Source organism: Anolis carolinensis, chromosome 3 (genome assembly GCF_035594765.1).
Source record: "Anolis carolinensis isolate JA03-04 chromosome 3, rAnoCar3.1.pri, whole genome shotgun sequence".
NCBI lineage: Eukaryota > Metazoa > Chordata > Lepidosauria > Squamata > Dactyloidae > Anolis > Anolis carolinensis.
In genome coordinates this window covers 137,551,351-137,571,586 of record NC_085843.1, presented here as the reverse complement: position 1 = coordinate 137,571,586, position 20,236 = coordinate 137,551,351, and the positions used below count along the sequence as shown (strand labels likewise).

General features: G+C 37.0%; 1 protein-coding gene across 3 annotated transcripts in view; it reads right to left on the bottom strand.

Moving 5' to 3' along the window:
- Positions 1-20,236, bottom strand: part of gpc6 (glypican 6) — a 954,464-nt gene that overhangs the window by 440,096 nt on the left and 494,132 nt on the right. For all 3 annotated transcript variants that reach the window (XM_062977295.1, XM_008106861.3, XM_003218685.4), the window contains exon 3: positions 4,697-5,088. In XM_062977295.1, coding sequence (XP_062833365.1) covers positions 4,697-5,088 — 392 coding nt within the window. The remainder of the gene's footprint in view (positions 1-4,696; positions 5,089-20,236) is intronic.

The window sequence follows — 20,236 nt, the reverse complement described above, 5'->3', positions numbered from 1 at the left end:
TTCAGCCAGATTTGGGAACATCTTTCATGATGCCTAAATAACTTATGTCACGACATTACTTTTTGCTTCCAGAAAGCCCTTCTCTTTGGATTTTCAATTTGAAATTGACTACTTGAATGGAGATGAAAACCAAAAACACTGACAAAATGGTGAGACCTACTACGGTTTTTCAATTCACAAGCTAAAGTTCTGAGTCACATTTACTTGTTTCTATCTTGTAATATTTCTCACAAATTTTGAAGGAAGCCAAAAGTGAGTTCTGTTTGACTATCAATATTTTTAGTACAACGGATGAAGATATCCCAATAGTATAGTTAATGAAACATCCTGATGAAACACATAGCAGTATCTGTCTTTAAGGAACCATCAAACTTAGCATAATAGGTCTAGGATTGTCTTGACCTCTTAGGGCATTTATTTTGTTCCCAGCTGCACCCCTAGCTTCTTCCCTGTAAAATATTCCCTTCTGTTCCCTCCTTTAGTTTTGCTACTGTTTAAACCCCCAAATCTTCCTTTGAGAGAAGCAGTAACAACAATCGCATCCTTATGTTACCCAATATTAAATTAAAATTAAATTTTGAGATAAATTTGGAAGATCCTATGGAAGCAAAATATTCCAGGTGTCAGAAAATTTCTCCTTCCACAGAAAATGAGTGATGCAAGGCCATTTAGAGATTGTGATGCTGTTGTAAAATTATGGCCCAGCAAGAAGCATCATGTCTTCATTTCCACAAATGTTGCATGTAAAGGGAAAGCTTGTCTTTTGAAGAGTTACAGAACAGTGAAAATTAAAAATATCACTGACAGAGCACATTTTTCTAAAGAAATACAGCTGCTATTTAGATTAGAACAATGCCAAAGCTACAGGTTATTTGTAGTGCTCAGAGTATAAAAAGATGCTGGCCAAGAAAAGTAAAGCACACAGTTGAAGCAGGGAAATTCTTTGTGGAATATTTCATTAATCACAAAGACTCTAAATCATCCACATCATTCCATTTTGCATTTGAAGACCACCTGGCAGATTAGAAAGATCTGCAATACGGGGTGGGCGGGGAACGTGACAGTTGACTTATTTTTATATTCTGAATTTTATCTAGCAACTCTTTAACAGCTCAGCTATACCCTGTGATGTGAATATAAATGATTTGATCAGAATTTATCAGAGCCTCATTTTAGAGTAGATTGGTGAGTGAGGAAAAAAATAATAATAGAAAAAGAAATTCTTTTGAAAGAGGAGACTAAAACAGTTGGTGTGCTAGGTAGGAGTGAATCTACAGAATGTTGCAACAAGGAGAAACTGTTCCACTTAGCTCTTCAAAGATCGTAATAAGTAAACTGAGGTTAGCTGAGTAGAGCAGATTTTTAAATCGCATTTTGTGTACATAATCTTCATTTCCACATGACAGAGGTGTAGAAGATATTAATGCAGTCTTCACTAAAGGGAAGATGGGATTTAGACCCTGCTTCAGTAAGGACTGAGATTCAAGGAATTTCTGTGAGGACCCTAAGTCAACTATCTTTGAAAAATGCCAAATATAAGACAAATAAAAAAAGAATTAAAGCAATCTTTAAATCTTTCCCGTGTGTGCTGTTCTTTGTTCAACACATCTACCATTTTTTTCTAGATAAAATTGGATGAAATTTTGCAGACATAGGGTCTTTTCACACTACACAGTTGTAACACTCTAATTTCCATTTCAAGGATCTAAAAAAACCCTAAAGGCATTGGATGCTACAGATCTTGGAAGCTAAGCAGGGCAGTTCTGGTTAATACTTGAATGACAAACTATTCTAACAAATACCAGATGTTGTATTTCAAAGGAACAATGTATTTGGAATTCTCAACCAAAGAGCTCTTTTGGTGTCTCCCTTTAAAAACAAACAAACAAGCCGGAGTTCATTGGATAAAGCAAGGGCAGGGAATAATAGAGCCAAATGTATGATGCAATACAGCCCATAATTGACCATTTTGAAAGGAAACATAGCAAAGGAATTTAGTCATTTTATAACTACTGAAACTATTAATCCTTTTTGTCTTCTGCTGTCAATTCTATCTGGTATCTGTGACTCTCTTGGGTTTCAGGTTTCTTTCCTAACATTTACCAAGACTATTTAGATTTCCATAGTATTTTTTTGGCAAATGCCATCAAAGGGCTAACTAGATTTGAAACTGGTAAGCTTCCAAAATCAGTTGTGAACAGGAATACTCAGGGTGATAAGTTGGTTAAATCTTGAGGCCTATCAGATTTCAAACAGGTCTTTGTTCATCTGTGAGTGCATGTAAAAATGTGTTTTTATTTTCTCCCTCTGCCTTTTTGTAGACTATTTTTTATGAAACAAAATATACAGTTCTTCTCAGGTAAATAAACTGTCACTTTTCACAAAATTAAGTGAACATTTGGGGTTAGAAGAGAGTATTTAAAGTTTGTGGGGAAAGAGAATTACTTCCCTTTTTGCCCACTGGGGAATTTGTATGCAAATTGCATATATCATAGAGGTGTATCTGGGCAAAGAAACTGTAAATTATTGTTGGAATGGTCTAGGACTCTCTAGTGAATAGAAAATAGTTTTGGGAAGAAGTGTTTTATTATTTTCTTAGCTGACGTGCCAAAGTCTCAGAAATGTTAAGTGTTTCATCCTTGATATAACTTCCTGAGAAGTTGATGACAGCATCAGCCAGACACTGAATAGTGGAGGCAGGCATCACATCTCAGTTTATCAACCTCCAGGACATTCTCAGAATATCAGAGTAATATTGCAACCATCTGCCTGCAAAATGCAGTGAATATACAGGGACACCGACTCAGATAAATCCTTTTTGCGACTCGCACCAGAACCAAAGAAGAAGAAAAAACAAGAGCCCAAGTAAAGTTTTTCTGAGCTTAGAAGCTTAAACTAGCTCTATCACAAAATCACAGCCTTTTCTCTCCCTCACTTCTTTTCCTCTCTCCACCTTTTCTTCACTTTTCTTTTTTTTGAAATTGTGGAGAAATATTAGCACATTCACAATCTGAAATGCCAATGAAAAAGTGACTGCTGGTTGCCTGCATAATGTATCAATGAGATGATGAATCTGCTCTGATAGATTTTAGTCTGAACTTTAAAAGAGCTCTCAGGGTTGCTGAACCTATTTTGGAAATAGCTTCAGCATTTCCTTTACATTTGAATTAAAAATATGGAGTGGGTTCATTACTACCCCACTGGTATGGAAGTGATTGCCACAAAGGCTGGCTTCAAAGCAATTAATAAGACACCTTCTTCTAGTAGATGTCTTCCAGATATCTTCCATAAGACCCACTTTAACTAAGGATCTCAAATTCATCTGAATGCAATGCTCATCCCTAACTACAATTTTAACTCCTGAATAGGTTGAAATGACAGATAGGAAAATGGCTTATTAGATAAAATTATTAGTAGACACTGTATAAAATTGCTGAACCATAACTTTAGGTGCCAGATAAGATGAATAGCACTGCAGTTAGCATTAAGCAAATAGGTAAGTATGGGTATTCATCCCATTATAAAATAGATGTACTGGTATATTCAGGAGCTCCCATCCACCCTGGTCAATCGCCTAGTTGTTTCCAACTCTTCGTGACCTCATGGACCAGTCCACACCAGAGCTCCCTGTTGGCTGTTGCCGCCCCCAGTTCCTTCAAGGTCAAGCCAGTCACTTCAATGATACCATCCATCCATCTCGCCCTTTGTCGGCATCTCTTCCTTTTCCCTTCCATTTCCCCCTAACCCTAACCCTAACCCACCCACCCAGCAGTCATGTATTTGCATAGTGCTGGCTGAAACCCTGCACCTCCAATCAAAAAGTAAGAGTAGGAAAAGTCCTTCCTTTTCATCAAGACAGATCAACTGCTACTGACCCTCACTAATTAGAAGCAGGTAACTTAGGGATGGAAAACCTCTGAAATTTCAGATGTTATTGATCTAGAGCTCCCTCACTTCTCAACACAAACATAAAATACTCCACAAGTATTCCAATTCTTCAAGTCTGAAAGTCATCACTAATTAGTAGGAAGAGAAAAACAGAAATATCAAATGTGGGAGATCCTAAGAATAGATTGGTGGTAGACAGCCTTATGCTTTTTGAGAGTTTCTTCTCAACCACCACATTGTGTGATCAGGGATAATGGTAGTCTGAAAACCCTGAAGGATGCAAGATTGGCTACAATGCTCTTCTATCAGAATATACCACTGTGGGATTAGACTACATCATTTAAAGAACCTCTTGTTACATTAGTTTTCCAGATGTGGCATCAAGAAAACAATTGTTCAGTTTCCATCTGACGTGGTATCATTTCAGCACAACTGTACTTTATATTGCTTTTTCTGCATCTCTCAATCAATTTTAAGAGATTGAGACTCATGGTAGACAGAGATGAGGAGGCAAAGTTGGGGAGCTAGCAGGCTAGTATAAACGACCTTATGATAATAAAAGACAATGCACTAGATGAATATTGACACAATATTCTTTTTTAAGTTTAAGCCTAGGTAGTCCTGTTATTGTTTTGACAGAATCCAAGGCAGGAAACTAGCTATAGTTACACCTCAACAACTTCCCATTCAGCTATAATTGTGACAGAGATGGAAAGTTGCATGCTGTAAATGACAACTTGGCATAGGATACAAGCCTCAAGCAAAGCAGTTGAGCTAGCAACAACAACAATGAAATCATTTGGATTACCTTTGATACCCTGTTAGCGACTTCTCTGCCAACTGTCAGCCCTTGAACAAAGGTCCGTGCGGCGATGAAAGCTCTTGTCACTTGTACCTTCAGCTTCCGTGGTACGTCTCCAAAAGGCTTAAGCTGGTCTGTGTATTTGCTGACACACTCAAGATAGTCCTCTGAGAAGTGATAGTGGGGATTTATGAGTTGGAACATTCGCTCTAATAACCGAGCCCAGAAGTCATTCAACATTTCCTCCAAGTTCACGTTGCCTCCTGTATAGTATCGTTTCAGTTCTATGAAAAGGTCCTGGAACACTTCTGAATTCTGCATGTAGAGCATGCCATATGTCTGTACAAACATATCATTTAAGGATCGCTCTGCATTCTCCAGGAGTTCTCGGAAAAATTCTGTACAAAAAAGAAATTAGTGTGTAAGAAAAACATAGTAACACTTACAGTTACAGCAGCAACAATAAATAATGATGTCAATCCTATCAGATCTGTTTACATACTTTCATATTGTATTGCGGAAAAAAGCTGCTGAAATAATTAAATTACCAAAACAGCAAATATTCAAATACTATGTAAGATTATTTCAAAGGAAATCCTGTTGTATTAATGAGGCATACTTTCGAATAAGTGTGTATAGTTATGAGACCTTACATTTGAATCAGTGAATGGTTTTTTTAACATCGCATTAAAAATAGAATGCTTTGGATTCCTCATGAGGATGAAGAATCAAAAATCCATAGCTCTAAATGTTAAAGACGCTTTTAAGGAAACTGCTATGAAAGTTATTCCATTTATATTTCAGAGATTATTTAAGCACGGACATTCCTACCACTTAAATACTGAATTGCTGTCGTTCTATCCGTTGAGGAGTACTACATACAAGCACATGTGATATACAGATAGCCACATGCCAATGCCATAAAGTTGTGAGCTGTTTCGAAGGCTTGCAGATGAGTGTGTGGGAGATAAGGTAAAAGGCTGAAGTGAAGGATTTAGTGCACATGTGTCAAAATCAAAGCCTGCAAACGGAATTTGGCCCACCATGTCATTTTATGTGACATTCCAGATGCTGGACTATAACTCCTGTATTCCCCTTCATTAGACATCATGACTAGAACTGATGGGAGTTGGAATACAGGACCAACTGGAAGGCTGTTTTTTTCTGTTTAGTCAGAAGAGTGGGGTTTGATAGATACAAGGCTTGGGGATATTATGTCTGATGTTGAAATGTCCTTTAACCTTTCTCCAACTTCAGAGCCACAAGTGCTGCTGGGTTGCAATTCCCATTATCCCCAGTTCCCTTGACAGAAAATAAAAATGATAGGGATTGTAGTTCAATAACATCTAGGGACCCAAACTGGGTAAAAACTAAAAAGCACTAACTGCTATGTAAAAAAAAAAAGTATAGCTGGCCCTCTGTATTCTCCATCCATAGATTCAACAACACTTTGAAAGCAAACATAAGGCTAATGTGTCCCACAATGAAAATGAGTGTGACACCCTTGACTTCACAGGATATTCTAAAAATGGGTTGGTCTTCACTACATTCATGAAGACACTATGACAGAGCTTGATTTCAATCAAGAAAAGCATCCAGAGGACCCTGGATTGAACCAGTACACTAATTCTTGATAAATGTTTTACCTTGTTAAAATGATTTTGTGGATGTGTGTACATTTGTGTTTAATAAAGATAATAAAAATGTACTTTGTGTTCAAAATCTATCTATCCAATCATCTATCTATCTATCTATCTATCTATCTATCTATCCAGACCTAGCTTATTTTTCCATGAGCCCAGCAAAACCTCAGTGTTTTCCTTGAACCCTGCGAGCTGGATCGCATTGCGCAGAGAACTACTCAATTCCTGAAGCTGGTGCCTCAGAAATTGTATTTGAGAGATAATTTTGCCAATGAAGCTCCAAATAGTAAACTAAATATTATGTTAGTGAAATGGCATCCCACACTTCTTCAACCAAATTGATTAGAAAGAACCACAACGTCAAAAGAATATGTGGCAATATTATATGTCCCAGCATGAGCTGGTTGGGAATTATGCCACATAATTCCTTTTATTGATGGGGAAAGAGGAAGAGCAAGAGGGGACAAGGTGGCAGAATTTCAGAATACTTACTGTATGGATAGACAGTAGAGTCTCACTTATCCAACGTTCTGGATTATCCAACGCATTTTTGTAGTCAATGTTTTCAATATATCGTGATATTTTGGTACTAAATTTGTAAATACAGTAATTACTGTGTGTTGAACTACTTTTTCTGTCAAATTTGTTGTATAACATGATGTTTTGGTGTGTAATTTGTAAAATCATAACCTAATTTAATGTTTAATAGGCTTATCCTTAATCTCTCCTTATTATCCAACATATTCGCTTATCCAACGTTCTGCCGGCCCGTTTACGTTGGATAAACGAGACTCTACTGTACAATCTGGAAAACCTCTACTACAGTTTTGCGAAAGTGATGCCAGGACATTAATTAGTTAAATTAGTTCAAATTTAACATTAAATATCCCAATTCCTAATTCCTTTGTCATATAGAACGTGCCACACACACACACACACACACACACACACACACACACACATTAGAGGCTTAACTTCTCACTCTGCATTTCAGGACAAACAAATGTAATCACAAAGCCAAAAAATAGTAGTGTTCGTACTACTCTGAAAATCTTTGTGTCTTATTTACAAGACAAAAAAATCATTAATAGACTGGATTCCAATTCTCATCTTCCTCCGCATGTATTCATTCAAAACAGACAGAAAAGGGGAATACATCCTTTGCCACTTTCTGATATGAAAGTGTCCACCTCCCACCATTTTAAAAATTGTCTTTTTCTCCAACTGAGCACCAAAACCAGAGGTAAGCGGAACAAGCTGAGAAGAAAACAATCTTCAGGGAGCAATTGGCAGGTGCAAGCGAGGTCAAGCACTCTCTCTTCCTTTTTATTTTCTCTGATACACGCACCCCCCACCTTGAACTAAGAAAGTGCCAGTTTGCGAATAGATCCTGTCAAGTTCCAACCTAAAGCTAGTTCCAACCTACATTACTCAAATATGACACTTGACCTTGAAATATTCCAGCAGTTCTGATTTTTAGCCTTAAGGAGAAATTGTGATTAGAATCCCATGTGAGAGAAAACCACAGAGAACCCGCTCAACACTGATCCCTCCATCAAAAACGTGTCTTTTTTGGTGTGTGGTGGAATATTTGCAACAAAGAGTTTCCCTTCATCACGTGGGCTCTCCACGTAAATTAAAACACTGGATAATCAAAGGCTAAAATAAAGCCTAAACACCTTAAAGACACTAGATCCCATCTCATATGGGAAGTGAAGTAGCTCATCACTGGTTGGTATATGGATGGGAGATCAAGAATGAATATCAGATGCTGTGTGCTGTATTTCATAAGAGGAAATTAGCAAAACCATCTCTGAGTATTTCTTGCCTAAGAAAACCCTATGAATTTTATGGTCACCAAAAATCATAGATGACTTAAAGGACAGTACACACACACGCTAAACGTATAAGATGATGGCATTTGCTAGCTCCATTCTCTATCATCATTACTTCTGTTATCCTTCATTTGTGGAAGACAATTTTCTGAACTTGACGGCATTTTCAATCATTTGAAGATCTCCAAAAATAAAGGAATTGCTCTTTTTCAAAATAACAGAATTACAGAGTTGGAAGGAATCGCAAGGGCTTCTGCTTAAAAAAAAAAAAATCAAAGACAGTCTATCCAACATTTAAACAGTTCTTGCAGTAAAGTTCTTCCTGATATTTAGGTGGAATCTTCAGCTTCTACCCTGATTTCTAAGATATTTAAAAATTGTTATCATATTAACTCACCTGTGCTCTTTTCTTCTTACAGATCACTGCACCACCCTGCTTACTCACATTTTAACTGAGACGCCAAGATTCTTTCCACATATACTACTTTTAAGTTAAACACCAAACTCAGAACAGAATCCTGAGGCTCCTGACTGATCTTGTCCCTCTAGGATGAAGACTAAACACTCTTTGGCATTGGTTTGTCAATTGCCTTCTCCTGTGCAAGCTGTCCCAAACACGGAGGTCCTCTTGGGGTGTTTGCTCCAGCCTGCCAGAACTGGTGACATATCACCCAAAGGACCTTTTCATTGGCCGCCCCACGACTGTGGAACAACTTGCCGGTAGAGTTCTGACAGCTATTGGAATTTAAGACAAAAGTGAAGACCTATCTCTTCTGGCAGGCCTACCCAGACAGTTTTAATGATGAATTTTAAACTCTATGTCTAACTTTTGCTTTGTGTATTTTAATATGTATGATATGAAAATATGTCTTAATATGTATATTTTAGAGTGTTTTAAAATGATTATGTGTTTTGATTATGTGTTTTAGCAATATTGTAACCTGTCTCAAGCTGTGAGGATACGTGGGTAAGAAATATAATAATAATAATGCACATTTTTGAAACAGCTATTTATTTAATGATGAGGACAACCCACCACTCATATTTCTGCAGCAACAACATTCAATGTGTTGTCGAAGGCTTTCATGGCCGGGATCACAGGGTTGTTGTATGTCTTTCGGGCTGTGTGGCCATGTTCCAGAAGTATTCTCTCCTGACCTTTCGCCCACATCTATGGCAGGCATCCTCAGAGGTTGTGAGGTATATACCTCACAACCTCTGAGGATGCCTGCCATAGATGTGGGCGAAACGTCAGGAGAGAATACTTCTGGAACATGGCCACACAGCCCGAAAGACATACAACAACCCAACAATATTCAGTTAATAACTAAGGCCACTACAACATAAATGAAAACTCCTTCATTGAGTTACTTTTATTTTTTTTCCAATATTACAAAAACCATCATCATGTTGAAGAAACAGTGCAGAATAAACAATACAAGGTTGAACAATAATGCTTTTTAATTATAATTGCAGATGTTCTGTCTCACTAACACTGCAATGACTAAGCTTGTATGACTTTTCACACTAATCTAAAATCTAGACGAAAACTGTCAGATGCAATTTTGTGTAAAAGAAACAGATATTAATGTCAGTGTATAGATGAGTTTACATCACTAGCTTTACAGTATGTTTACTTCTCCCATAGAGGCTACATAGGACTACAGATTAGAAATGGAAATGTATAATGTCTTTCATAGATACTTAACTGTGTAGGTCTCAAGAGTCACAAGATTCTCACATATGAATTGTGGAGAATAACTTATAGAGGGGTGGGGAGAAGACAGAGGAAAGCAAGAGTAAAAACCACAAGAGCTAAGAAAGAGAAACGAGTTCCAGTAATTTTGTTCTGAAAATATTAGTGGCATGTTATTTTAAACTTTTAGAGTATTTTGGATGCCAAACAGTTATGAGCCAGCAGCAGTAATTGGGTGTGTGTGTGTGTGTCATACTAGGGACCACATCAGAAGGGCCACCAGAATCGCCATATATCATGTTGAATCCGGCAGTGCCTGGCATGGGGAGTCCATTGCCCCATGCCCTGCATCACCTGATTTCCCTCCAATTCATTCCATGGGGAGAAGTATCTGCTGTCTGGCTTCCCCTTTTTGACTCCAATGCAACACAGGAAGACTCCCGTGTTGCCACAGTGGTGGCATGTGCCAGTTACTCCATTATTTTATGATGGAGCCCTGCAGGTAGTAGCACTATGTTGTGGGATAGGAGCCAGCGGACTCCAACATAAAACTATAGAGGAACCCAGCTGAGTGACTGACTAAATTTTGTGAGGCCAAATCTTTGTTCATCACAAACACATTCTTCAAGCAACCAAAGGGAGGCTGTTATACGTTTTATGAAATATTTTGTGCAGACAAAATAGATTACACATTTAAGGCAGAACACTGGAGTGCAGCTCTTCCTTTCCCAAGATGCTTCCCATCATTTGTATGATGGGAAGTATCTCTATCTCTCCAACAACCAACTTGACAAATATTTTATGTTTCCCACAAGGTCAAAGTGAAATTATCATTCATAGCACAAATGAAAAATCCACAGGCCATTGTAGAACTAATTTTACCACACATTAAAATATGTGCATTTTAAATAGCATTCAGAAGATTCTGTGCCAAGTATTCTGTTTTGTGAAGCCACTTTCTCCTCCAAGTATTTCCTATAAATGCCTTTTAGCATAGTCGGAAATTACTTCAATATTTTTCAATAGAATTCAGAGTTGGGAGTCCATGTTTAGATATAATATTCGAGTTAACTTCTCATAATTAAAAATGTTTCTGCTCATTTATCTCTCTACTGCTTATTAGTACCTGGCTCCAATTTATTGCTGAATGCAGTCTATTTTTATAGCCGTGTCACCTAATTTTTCACTTATTGCAAACATACATCAGTGTGTCTATAATCTATGCTAGATTTTTTTACATAACACTATGTAGCAAAATTTGAAAACAAAATCTGTTCCTGGATTGAAAGTGTTATTTCTTGTTTGATTGTGTGGTATTTACTTTGAAATACAGTAGAATCTCACTTATCCAACACTCACTTACCCAAAATTCTGGATTATCCAACACATTTTTGTAGTCAATATTTTCAAAACATCATGATATTTTGGTGCTAAATTTGTAAATACTGTAATTACTACATAGCATTACTGCATATTGAACTACTTTCTCGTCAAATTTGTTGTTAAACATGATGTTTTGGTGCTTAATTTGTAAAATCATTACCTAATTTGATGTTTAATAGGATTTTCCTTAATCCCTCCTTATTATCCAACATATTCACTTATCCAACGTTTTGCCAGCCCGTTTATGTTGGATAAGTGAGACTCTACTGTAGTTGTTATACTCCAGAAACTTCGTTTTTGTAGCTGCCACAAATTATGTTTAATTGGTTGAGACTCTATGAAAAACAAGCAAAATGTGCTGCAGGGTGTCCTACAAGAACAAAGTTTTTGCAGTTTAATAACTTTTTCCATGTTTTTATGATAGAACAAATTGGGAAATGACATTTATAACCCAGGAACAAAAATCGTGTTACATAGTGTTATCTGAAGATAACATTTAAGGAACAAGATGTTTACGACAAAACAATAGCCAAATGGTCTTCTTTTCATCATTTCAGTTATAAAAAGCCAATATAGAGGTTAAGATCCATGGTCAGTGAAATTGGGTGCACCTACAGTGTAGAACAAATACAGTTTGACACCATTTTAACTGCCCTATTTTAAAGATTAATGGGAGATGTAATTTGGCTTTAGGATCAGCATAGGTCAGAAATCACCTGAAAATAACACAGTAACAACAACACTTTATATACATGATCCTTCTCGTTATGCATGATCCTGAGCAATTCTTTGCACAATGCATATACATATGGATTAGTGCCTGGCTCACATTTATCTGCCATTTTTTGTAACCACATTACAAATATTACAAATATATATTTCAAACATGCTATATTGGTTTAAAATAATATCATATTACTTTGTGTAAAGTTTCAACTTAATTTTTCTCCTTATTTTTTTACTTATTAAGGTTGTTTTGCTTCCCCCTTTCCTTTTGACTTGCTCTCTGAGTTGCAGACCAACATTCTAATAAGAGCCAAGTATTTCTTCCTACAGACAAAATTTACCATGTTCTTCTAGTTCTTGGCTGTAGATCATTGGTCTTTAAATAAGATATTCTATTCTCGTAATCAAGTTTCAAAACTCATAGTCATTATATTTTCTTTATCTTCTTATTTTATATAAAACTAGCTGTTCCTAGCCACGTGTTGCTGTGGCAATGTATGGTGATATGGGAAATAAAGTATTGAGGAATTGGTGGTATGCTATTTCCTAAAGCTTGTGAATATACAATATTTCTGGTTGTTCCTTTTTTGTGTCTGTTGGAAGCAAATATGAATGTTGCAATTAGCCAGAATGATTAGCATGTAATGGCCTTTCAGCTTCAAAGCCTGGTTGCTTCCTCCTTGGGGGGAATCTTTTGTTGGGAGGTGTTAGCTGGCCCTGATTGTTTCCTGTCTGGAATTCTCCTGTTTTCAGAGTGTTTATTTACTGTTCTGATTTTAGAGTTTTTTAGCACTTGGAGCCAAATTGTGTTAATTTTCATGGTTCACAGCAACACAATAATAATGATAATAATAATAATAATAATGATAATAATAATAATAATGATGATGATGATGATGATTCTGATATTACACACTACTTTTCTCCCTCCTCAGCTTCCTCCCTGGGGGAATTCTTTGTTGGGAGGTGTTAGCTGGCCCTGATTGTTTCCTGTCTGGAATTCCTGTTTTCAGAGTATGGTTCTTTATTTACTGTTCTGATTTTAGAGATTATATTGTTCTGTTTTATTATACCATAGTAATGTATATATATTATATTTGAAATCTTATATTATTTGCTTTGAACTGGATTATATGGGGCCCCTTCTACACAACTGTACAAAATCCACACTGAACTGGATTATATGGCAGTGTGGACTCAAGATAATCCAGTTCAAAGCAGATACTGTCAATTATCAGACTTGGCATTCTGGGTTATATAGCTGTGTGGAAGGGCTTTGAATCTACACTGCCATATAATCCAGTTCATATCAGATAATCTGTATTTTACAGGCAGTGTGGAAGAGGCCTAAGTGTACCCTCAGCTATTGTGGCTGAGGGGGTTGCTAGGACCCGAAGTGAGCAAGGCCTAAAGGGGGCGGGGCCTACCCTTCTGATTGGCAGCCAGGGGAGAACGGCTCTTCCTCATCCTCTGTAATTTGGACTTTATTTTTCTAGGTTTTTTTATTGAAAGACATAGATTGGATGACTATGTCTTTTGTGGCCAAATTTGGTGTGATTTGGTTCAGTGGTTTTGTTGTTTACTCTATGGGGAAAACACAAATTACATTTATATATATATATATATATATATATATATATATATATATATATACTAGCTGTGCCCGGCCACGCGTTGCTGTGGCGAAGTATGGTGGTATGGGAAATAAAGTATTGAGGAATTGGTGGTAGTTAAGGTCAAGGGTAAAGGTTTTCCCCAGACATTAAGTCCAGTCGTGTCTTACTCTGGAGGTTGGTGCTCATCTCCATTTCTAAGCCGAAGAGCCGGCGTTGTCCGTAGACTCCTCCAAGGTCATGTGGGATGACTACATGGAGCGGCGTTACCTTCCCGCCGGAGCAGTACCTATTGATGCGCTCACATTTGCATGTTTTCGAACTTCTGGGTTGGCAGAAGCTGGGGCTAACAGTGGGGGCTCTCTCCGCTCCCCCAATTCAAACCTGTGGCCTTTCGGTCCAGAAGTTCAGCAGCTCAGCGCTTTAACACGCTGCGCCATCAGGGGATATTATTTCCTAAAGGTTGTGAATATACAATATTTCTGATTGGTTTTTTTTTGTTTGTTGGAGGCAAGTATGAATGCTGCAATTAGGAAAAATGATTAGGATGTAATGGCCTTGCAGCTTTAAAGCCTGGCTGTTTCCTCCCTGAGTGAATTTTTTGTTGGGAGGTGTTAGCTGGCCCTGATTGTTTCCTGTCTGGAATTCCCTTGTTTTCAGAGTGGTGTTGTTTGTGATATTTTATGTGCTTTTACTGTCTGTGGCCCTGAGAAAACAGGATTTGCCAGACTTTGATGATGGGAATACTTTGTTGGGAGGTGTTAGCTGGCCCTGATTGTTTCCTGTGTGGAATTCCCCTGTTTATTTACTGTCCTGGTTTTAGAGATTATATTGTTCTGCATTATTCTATCCCAGTAATTATTTCATATTAAAGAAGAATCTCACTTATCCAACATTCGCTTATACAATGTTCTGGATTATCCAACGCAGTCTGCCTTTTCATAATCAATGTTTTTGTAGTCAGTGTTTTAAATTCATTGTGATATTTTAGTGGTCAATTTGTAAATACAGTACAGTAGAGTCTCACTTATCCAACATAAACGGGCCGGCAGAACGTTGGATAAGCGAATATGTTGGATAATGAGGAATTAAGGATAACCCTATTAAACATCAAATTAAGTTATGATTTTACAAATTAAGCACCAAAACATCATGTTAGACAACAAATTTGTCAGAAAAAGTAGTTCAGTACACAGTAATGCTATATAGTAATTACTGTATTTATGAATTTAGCACCAAAATATCACGATATATTGAAAGCATTGACTACAAAAATGCGTTGGATAATCCAGAACGTTGGATAAGCGAGTGTTGGATAAGTGAGATACTACTGTAAATACTACATAGCATTACTGCGCATGGAACTACTTTTTCTGTCAAATTTGTTGTATAATATGATGTTTTGGTGCTTAATTTGTATAACGATTACCTAATTTGATGTTTAATTGGCTTTTCCTGAATCCCTTCTTATTATCCAACATATTCACTTATCCTGCCGGCCTGTTTACGTTGGATAAGTGAGACTACTGTATATTTCTAATCTTATATTATCTGCTCAGAACTGGATTATATGAGGCTCCTTCTTCACAGCTGTATAAAATGCACACTGAAGTGGATTATATGGCAGTGTGGAGTCAAGATAATCCAGTGCAAAGCAGATAATATAAGATTATAAATGGGTTATATAGCTGTGTGGAAGGGCCTTGAGTCTACACTGCCATATAATCCAGTGCAAATTAGATAATCTGTGGAAGAAGTCTAAGTGAGGCCTAAATCTGCCTGTCCCCTAACTGAAACCTGGCTGTCCCTTGGTTGCTAGGCAACTAAATGGGCAGAGATTAGCCCTCTAAACTGGCAGCAATTGGATAAAAAAAATTATTGCTCTCCCTCTAATTAGGACTTTATTTTTCTTTTCTTTTTGTTGTATCAACCTTGAGGCGTGGATGATGGGTTGTGTTGTCAAATTTTGAGGTTGGGGGGCCTGTACTTTTGTTGTTTTGTGAATTGCCGTGATGCCATCATTCTTTTATATATATAGATATATATAGAAGAACAATTCCCAATCTTTTCTAAATGTCTTTTGGAGTCTTCCATTTATGGGATTTCAGCCTTTTCCCAGTATTACGTGTATAGCATTTTTGATCCTATTATCATATATCATATAGTTTTACCTGCTCGCTTAATAAAAATATTTCCAATTTTAGCTGAATCTGAATTTTAAATGTTTTTGTAGTATTTGTTGCATTTGATTCCAAAAGCTTTTGTGTTTTTTTCATATCCACCACGTGATAGAAGACCCCCTCTTCTTTTCCACCTTTCTAGGATATTATTTATTTATTTATTTATTTATTACAATACTTATATCCTACCCTTCTCAGCCATAGGGGACTCAGGGTGGCTTACAATAAAACACAATATAAAAATATTACAGACAATTCAATCAATTCAAATTAAATACATTAAACATTGATAAAAATATACATATAAATACACGATTGGCGCATTTCGAATCTGATATATTGGTTGCACTTTTGCACATTTTGGCAAGTCTAGCTGATGTTAGGCATCATCTATACATCATCGAAAATATTCTCTTTTAAATCATAATTCAATATTTCTTTCAATCTTGTCTTCCAGATTATTTCCTATTTTTCTAATTCAATATTGTGTGCCATGTTTTGTGCTCATTTTATTAATTCTGGTTCTAATTCAATTCTTAGTTATAGTTTGTAGATTTCCACTGGCTCAAAGATAAATCCCACAAGTATATTGTTTTCTGTTGCTAGGACAACATTGGATTTAGGCTTAGGACTGGGGAAAATTAGATTCAGATCCACAAAGTTGTTGAATAACTTTGTCCTGGGTAACCTATCCCACAGATTTGTAAGGATAAAATGGAGTACAAAGAACCTTGCACATAACCTCAGGTTTCTGGAAAGAAGATGTAATCTAAAGGTGAGGCTTATTGCTCAGTCCTAGGACTTTATCACATGAAGCAGGCAAATCAGTATTGCAATGGACCTATCACTGTTGGTGATGGCCCCTATTGCATGATGCCTTGGGCATCCCACCACTGGTTTGCTCCTGTAATTTCCCCATCCCTCGCTATTGATTGGTAAAACCTGTCAATAGCACCTAATACTATTTTAGTATGATGGGTCTCTTTTGCTTCTGTGCCAGCATACCATGGATAAAGCAATATCAGAGGCAAGATTCCTCCCCTGCAATAATAATAATAATAATAATAATAATAATAATAATAATAAGAAGAAGAAGAAGAAGAAGAAGAAGAACCTTAGTGCAAGAAGGGAGAGTGATGAGGGGATGTCGAAGTAAGAAATATGGGACCACAAGCCACAGAATGCTGAATTAATGCAATTGCTTTGATAAAAAGAGGTGCTGTATTCTAAGGTGTTCAATGTTGTATGTACCCATTACCTATGCAAACATGATTGTAATGAAATAGCGGATTAGTGTAATAAAGTTACTGCCTTGGAGAACTGAGGGGCTGTTTACACAGAAGTTGGAAAAACTGTGCTGCAAGCTGAAAAACACGTATGTATACTGAACATAATGCAATTTGCAAATTCATATGAGTTATGTTACTAAAGAGAAAGGGAACCAAAATAATAGCGAAATGTCATTTCCATATGCCTCCCAGCAATGCTTACTTTTGACACTGTCCCCCATCCCTCATTGCTTATAAAATATTAGGTACCAACTAATTATACATTTCCTTCCATATTAGTAAAAACTATCACCAGCATGTTATAATTTTATAGTAGCCTACATGGCCCTTGATGTCAAATGCCACTATATTTACTAAGCATGTAATTAAGTATGTGTTCCTATTAAGCAATATAATATCAGGGTTCATTATGAAATTATACTGTTCAGTCAACCTACCATTTAAAATACAGTTGTCACTTTCACTGACACAGGTATTTATTTGATTAGATACTTGCTACCCTAATGGATAGTCTAATATTAGTATTTTTCATTCCCCTTTTAACTTACAAGTTAACCATTTTAACTGTTGCATACATTTTTGCATGTTTAAACACAGAAATAATGTTTCATTCAGCCATGGAATCCCACTGGGGCACCTTAAACAAGTCACACTTTTTCAGCCTCAGAGAAAGGCAAACGCAAACCATCTCTGAACAAAACCTTGCGAAGAAAACCCTGTGACAGATTTGCCTTAGAGTTGTCATAAGTCAGAAACAATGTGAAGTACACAGTAGCAAAAAGCCAGATCACTATTTGAATGGCTGTGTTTGTCCCCTTCACAAATTAACACTCCATAGATGAAGACCAGAAATCAATACACAAATCATGCCTGCAGGGTTCACCTTTAACATTAGCCTGTGTTTCAAGAAGTACTGTCACAAAGACAAGGGAAATGAGGGGGTGGGAACTCTTTGATATTTCCTAGAAATATCAAACTGCTTGTCTTCAGCATCCATGTGCCAATGCTTTTATATTAACTTCTCTAATTATGGTATGTACTTTACTGAATACTGAATACTTTACTGAATATATGTTTCTGTCAAGTTTGGATTTTGGAGAGAGTAGGGGGAGAGGATGACTGAGAAAGATTAGGCTTATCTTCTCTTTATGTGCTTCCTTATAAACAGCCCTGGGAATCATAAGTATTTCACACAGAAAGGCAACAGTATTTTGAGACTAGTAAACATCAATCCCAGGGGCAAGCAGTGGACTGAAGATGGGAATAAGACATTTGTGTCTCAGTTGGGCTGCGGTTAAAAGGCCATCCCGACCTGGGGGTAGAGGCAACCTGTCTAGAAAATCTGCTTTCCCCCAAGTGTCTGTTTACCCAATCTTCCTCTGAATGGCTGATGGTAATGAATCTCCTTCCTCTGGCCCCAACTGCTGCATTCAGTTATCATCAAGTGCAGCCATCAACTAGCTCTCTAATCTTGCTCTGATGGATGGAATACCAACCTTTCACAAGATTAGAGACACAAGGTGCTCTGGAGATAATAAAATTCAAATAGGTTTATTTCAAAGGGCAACTCAATCTTGATTTTATTCACGGGTCACTTGGCAGATCATTTGCTGATGTACCTTCCCCCTTTTCCTTTGGGTGACTATATGTGCTGTATGAAGTCTGCATGCATGTCTTTCTAAACCTATTTTTCTCAGCAACACTTAACTACTTCAGATTCAGATAGAATGATTTTTGGTAGCTCGTATCCCCTTTTAGGTGTTCAGTCATAAGTCCATTCTGTCCTCTTATTGCCTTACTCTGTATTTTTAAAGCATGCACCATTTCTCATTTTAATATACATTTATATATGACCTAAACATATTGAGTCTAATTGCATGAGGCAGACAAACCTATCACATGATGCCACATGCTTCCCATTGCCTGTTTCCTCCTCAAAATTAACCTATTCCTCCCTATTAATGGGGGAAACCTGTCAATAGCTCATGATCCTTAATGTTCCCATCATCTATCTTAGGGTGATGCGTCCATTCTGAGTCTATGCCATCATGCTTGCAGTAAAGTGACAACAACGGACAGGATTCTTCTCTCCCCTGCTCCCCCTTGTTATTCTTGAACTGTCTGTTTTCTGCTTATTGAATAGCTAAAGAATTATATTTACTTTTTTATTTATCATTACTGAAACTGCCAAATTACTGTTACAGAGTTTAAAAAATGCAGGAAGCAGGATACAAGGGTACTCACAGGTACGTGGGACCATAAATTTGTCAAAGTGGTACATTTATGCAAATGAAAATGATATATCACTAATGATTTTAAAACTGTATTTAAAATACATTTTCCTGGAATCCTGTATGATTTTATATTAAATGTAAATTTGTGTGCACTTAAGTAAGTAGCAGAGGTGCTAAGGAACCCATTTATTTAATTACAAAGATGCATAATAGGATACCAAAAACTGGCTAATGTTTATCAGGGATTTCCAACATGCATTATGGGCCTAAAGTACATTGGGATGCCTAAGGTAAATTGTGGGCTCAAAATACATTGCAAACTGTAGTACATTAGTTTTGCTGTGCTCTGGTCTCATTTTGCATCAGTCCCTTTGCTGTCTCTGCTACATAGTTAAACCACAACAGTCCCACATAGAAGGCGGAAGTTCACTTATGAGCGAGCAACACCTGGTCAGGCTTCTAGCCTTTATAAACTGTATTTTCACTGATGTTATCATATGTCTTTAATCTATATTGGTTTTAATACTTTGTAAACTGCTTGAAGAATCCCACTATCAAAGAAAACATAGGATATAAACGACAGCAGCAGCAGCAGCAACAACAACAACATGTTTGTTCAACAGTTCCTTTTTCTTCCACTGCATTTCACTGATTGTTCAATTTCCAACATATGTGGGATTTCCACCCTCCAGAGGCCAATTGGGATCAATTCAGAACAAAACAGAAATCAAAAACAGAAAGTGACCCTATGCCCATCATTTACAGTTTTAAAGAAAGGCCAATCTGGTCCCACACAGGTAAGACAAGGACCCATTTACACTGCCATATAATACAGTTTGAAATATATGAAATGAAATGAACCTTTATTTATAGCCCGCCCTATCTCTCCAAGGGTTCTCAGGGTGGTTTACAAGAAAATACACAGTGAAAAACATTCAATGCCAATG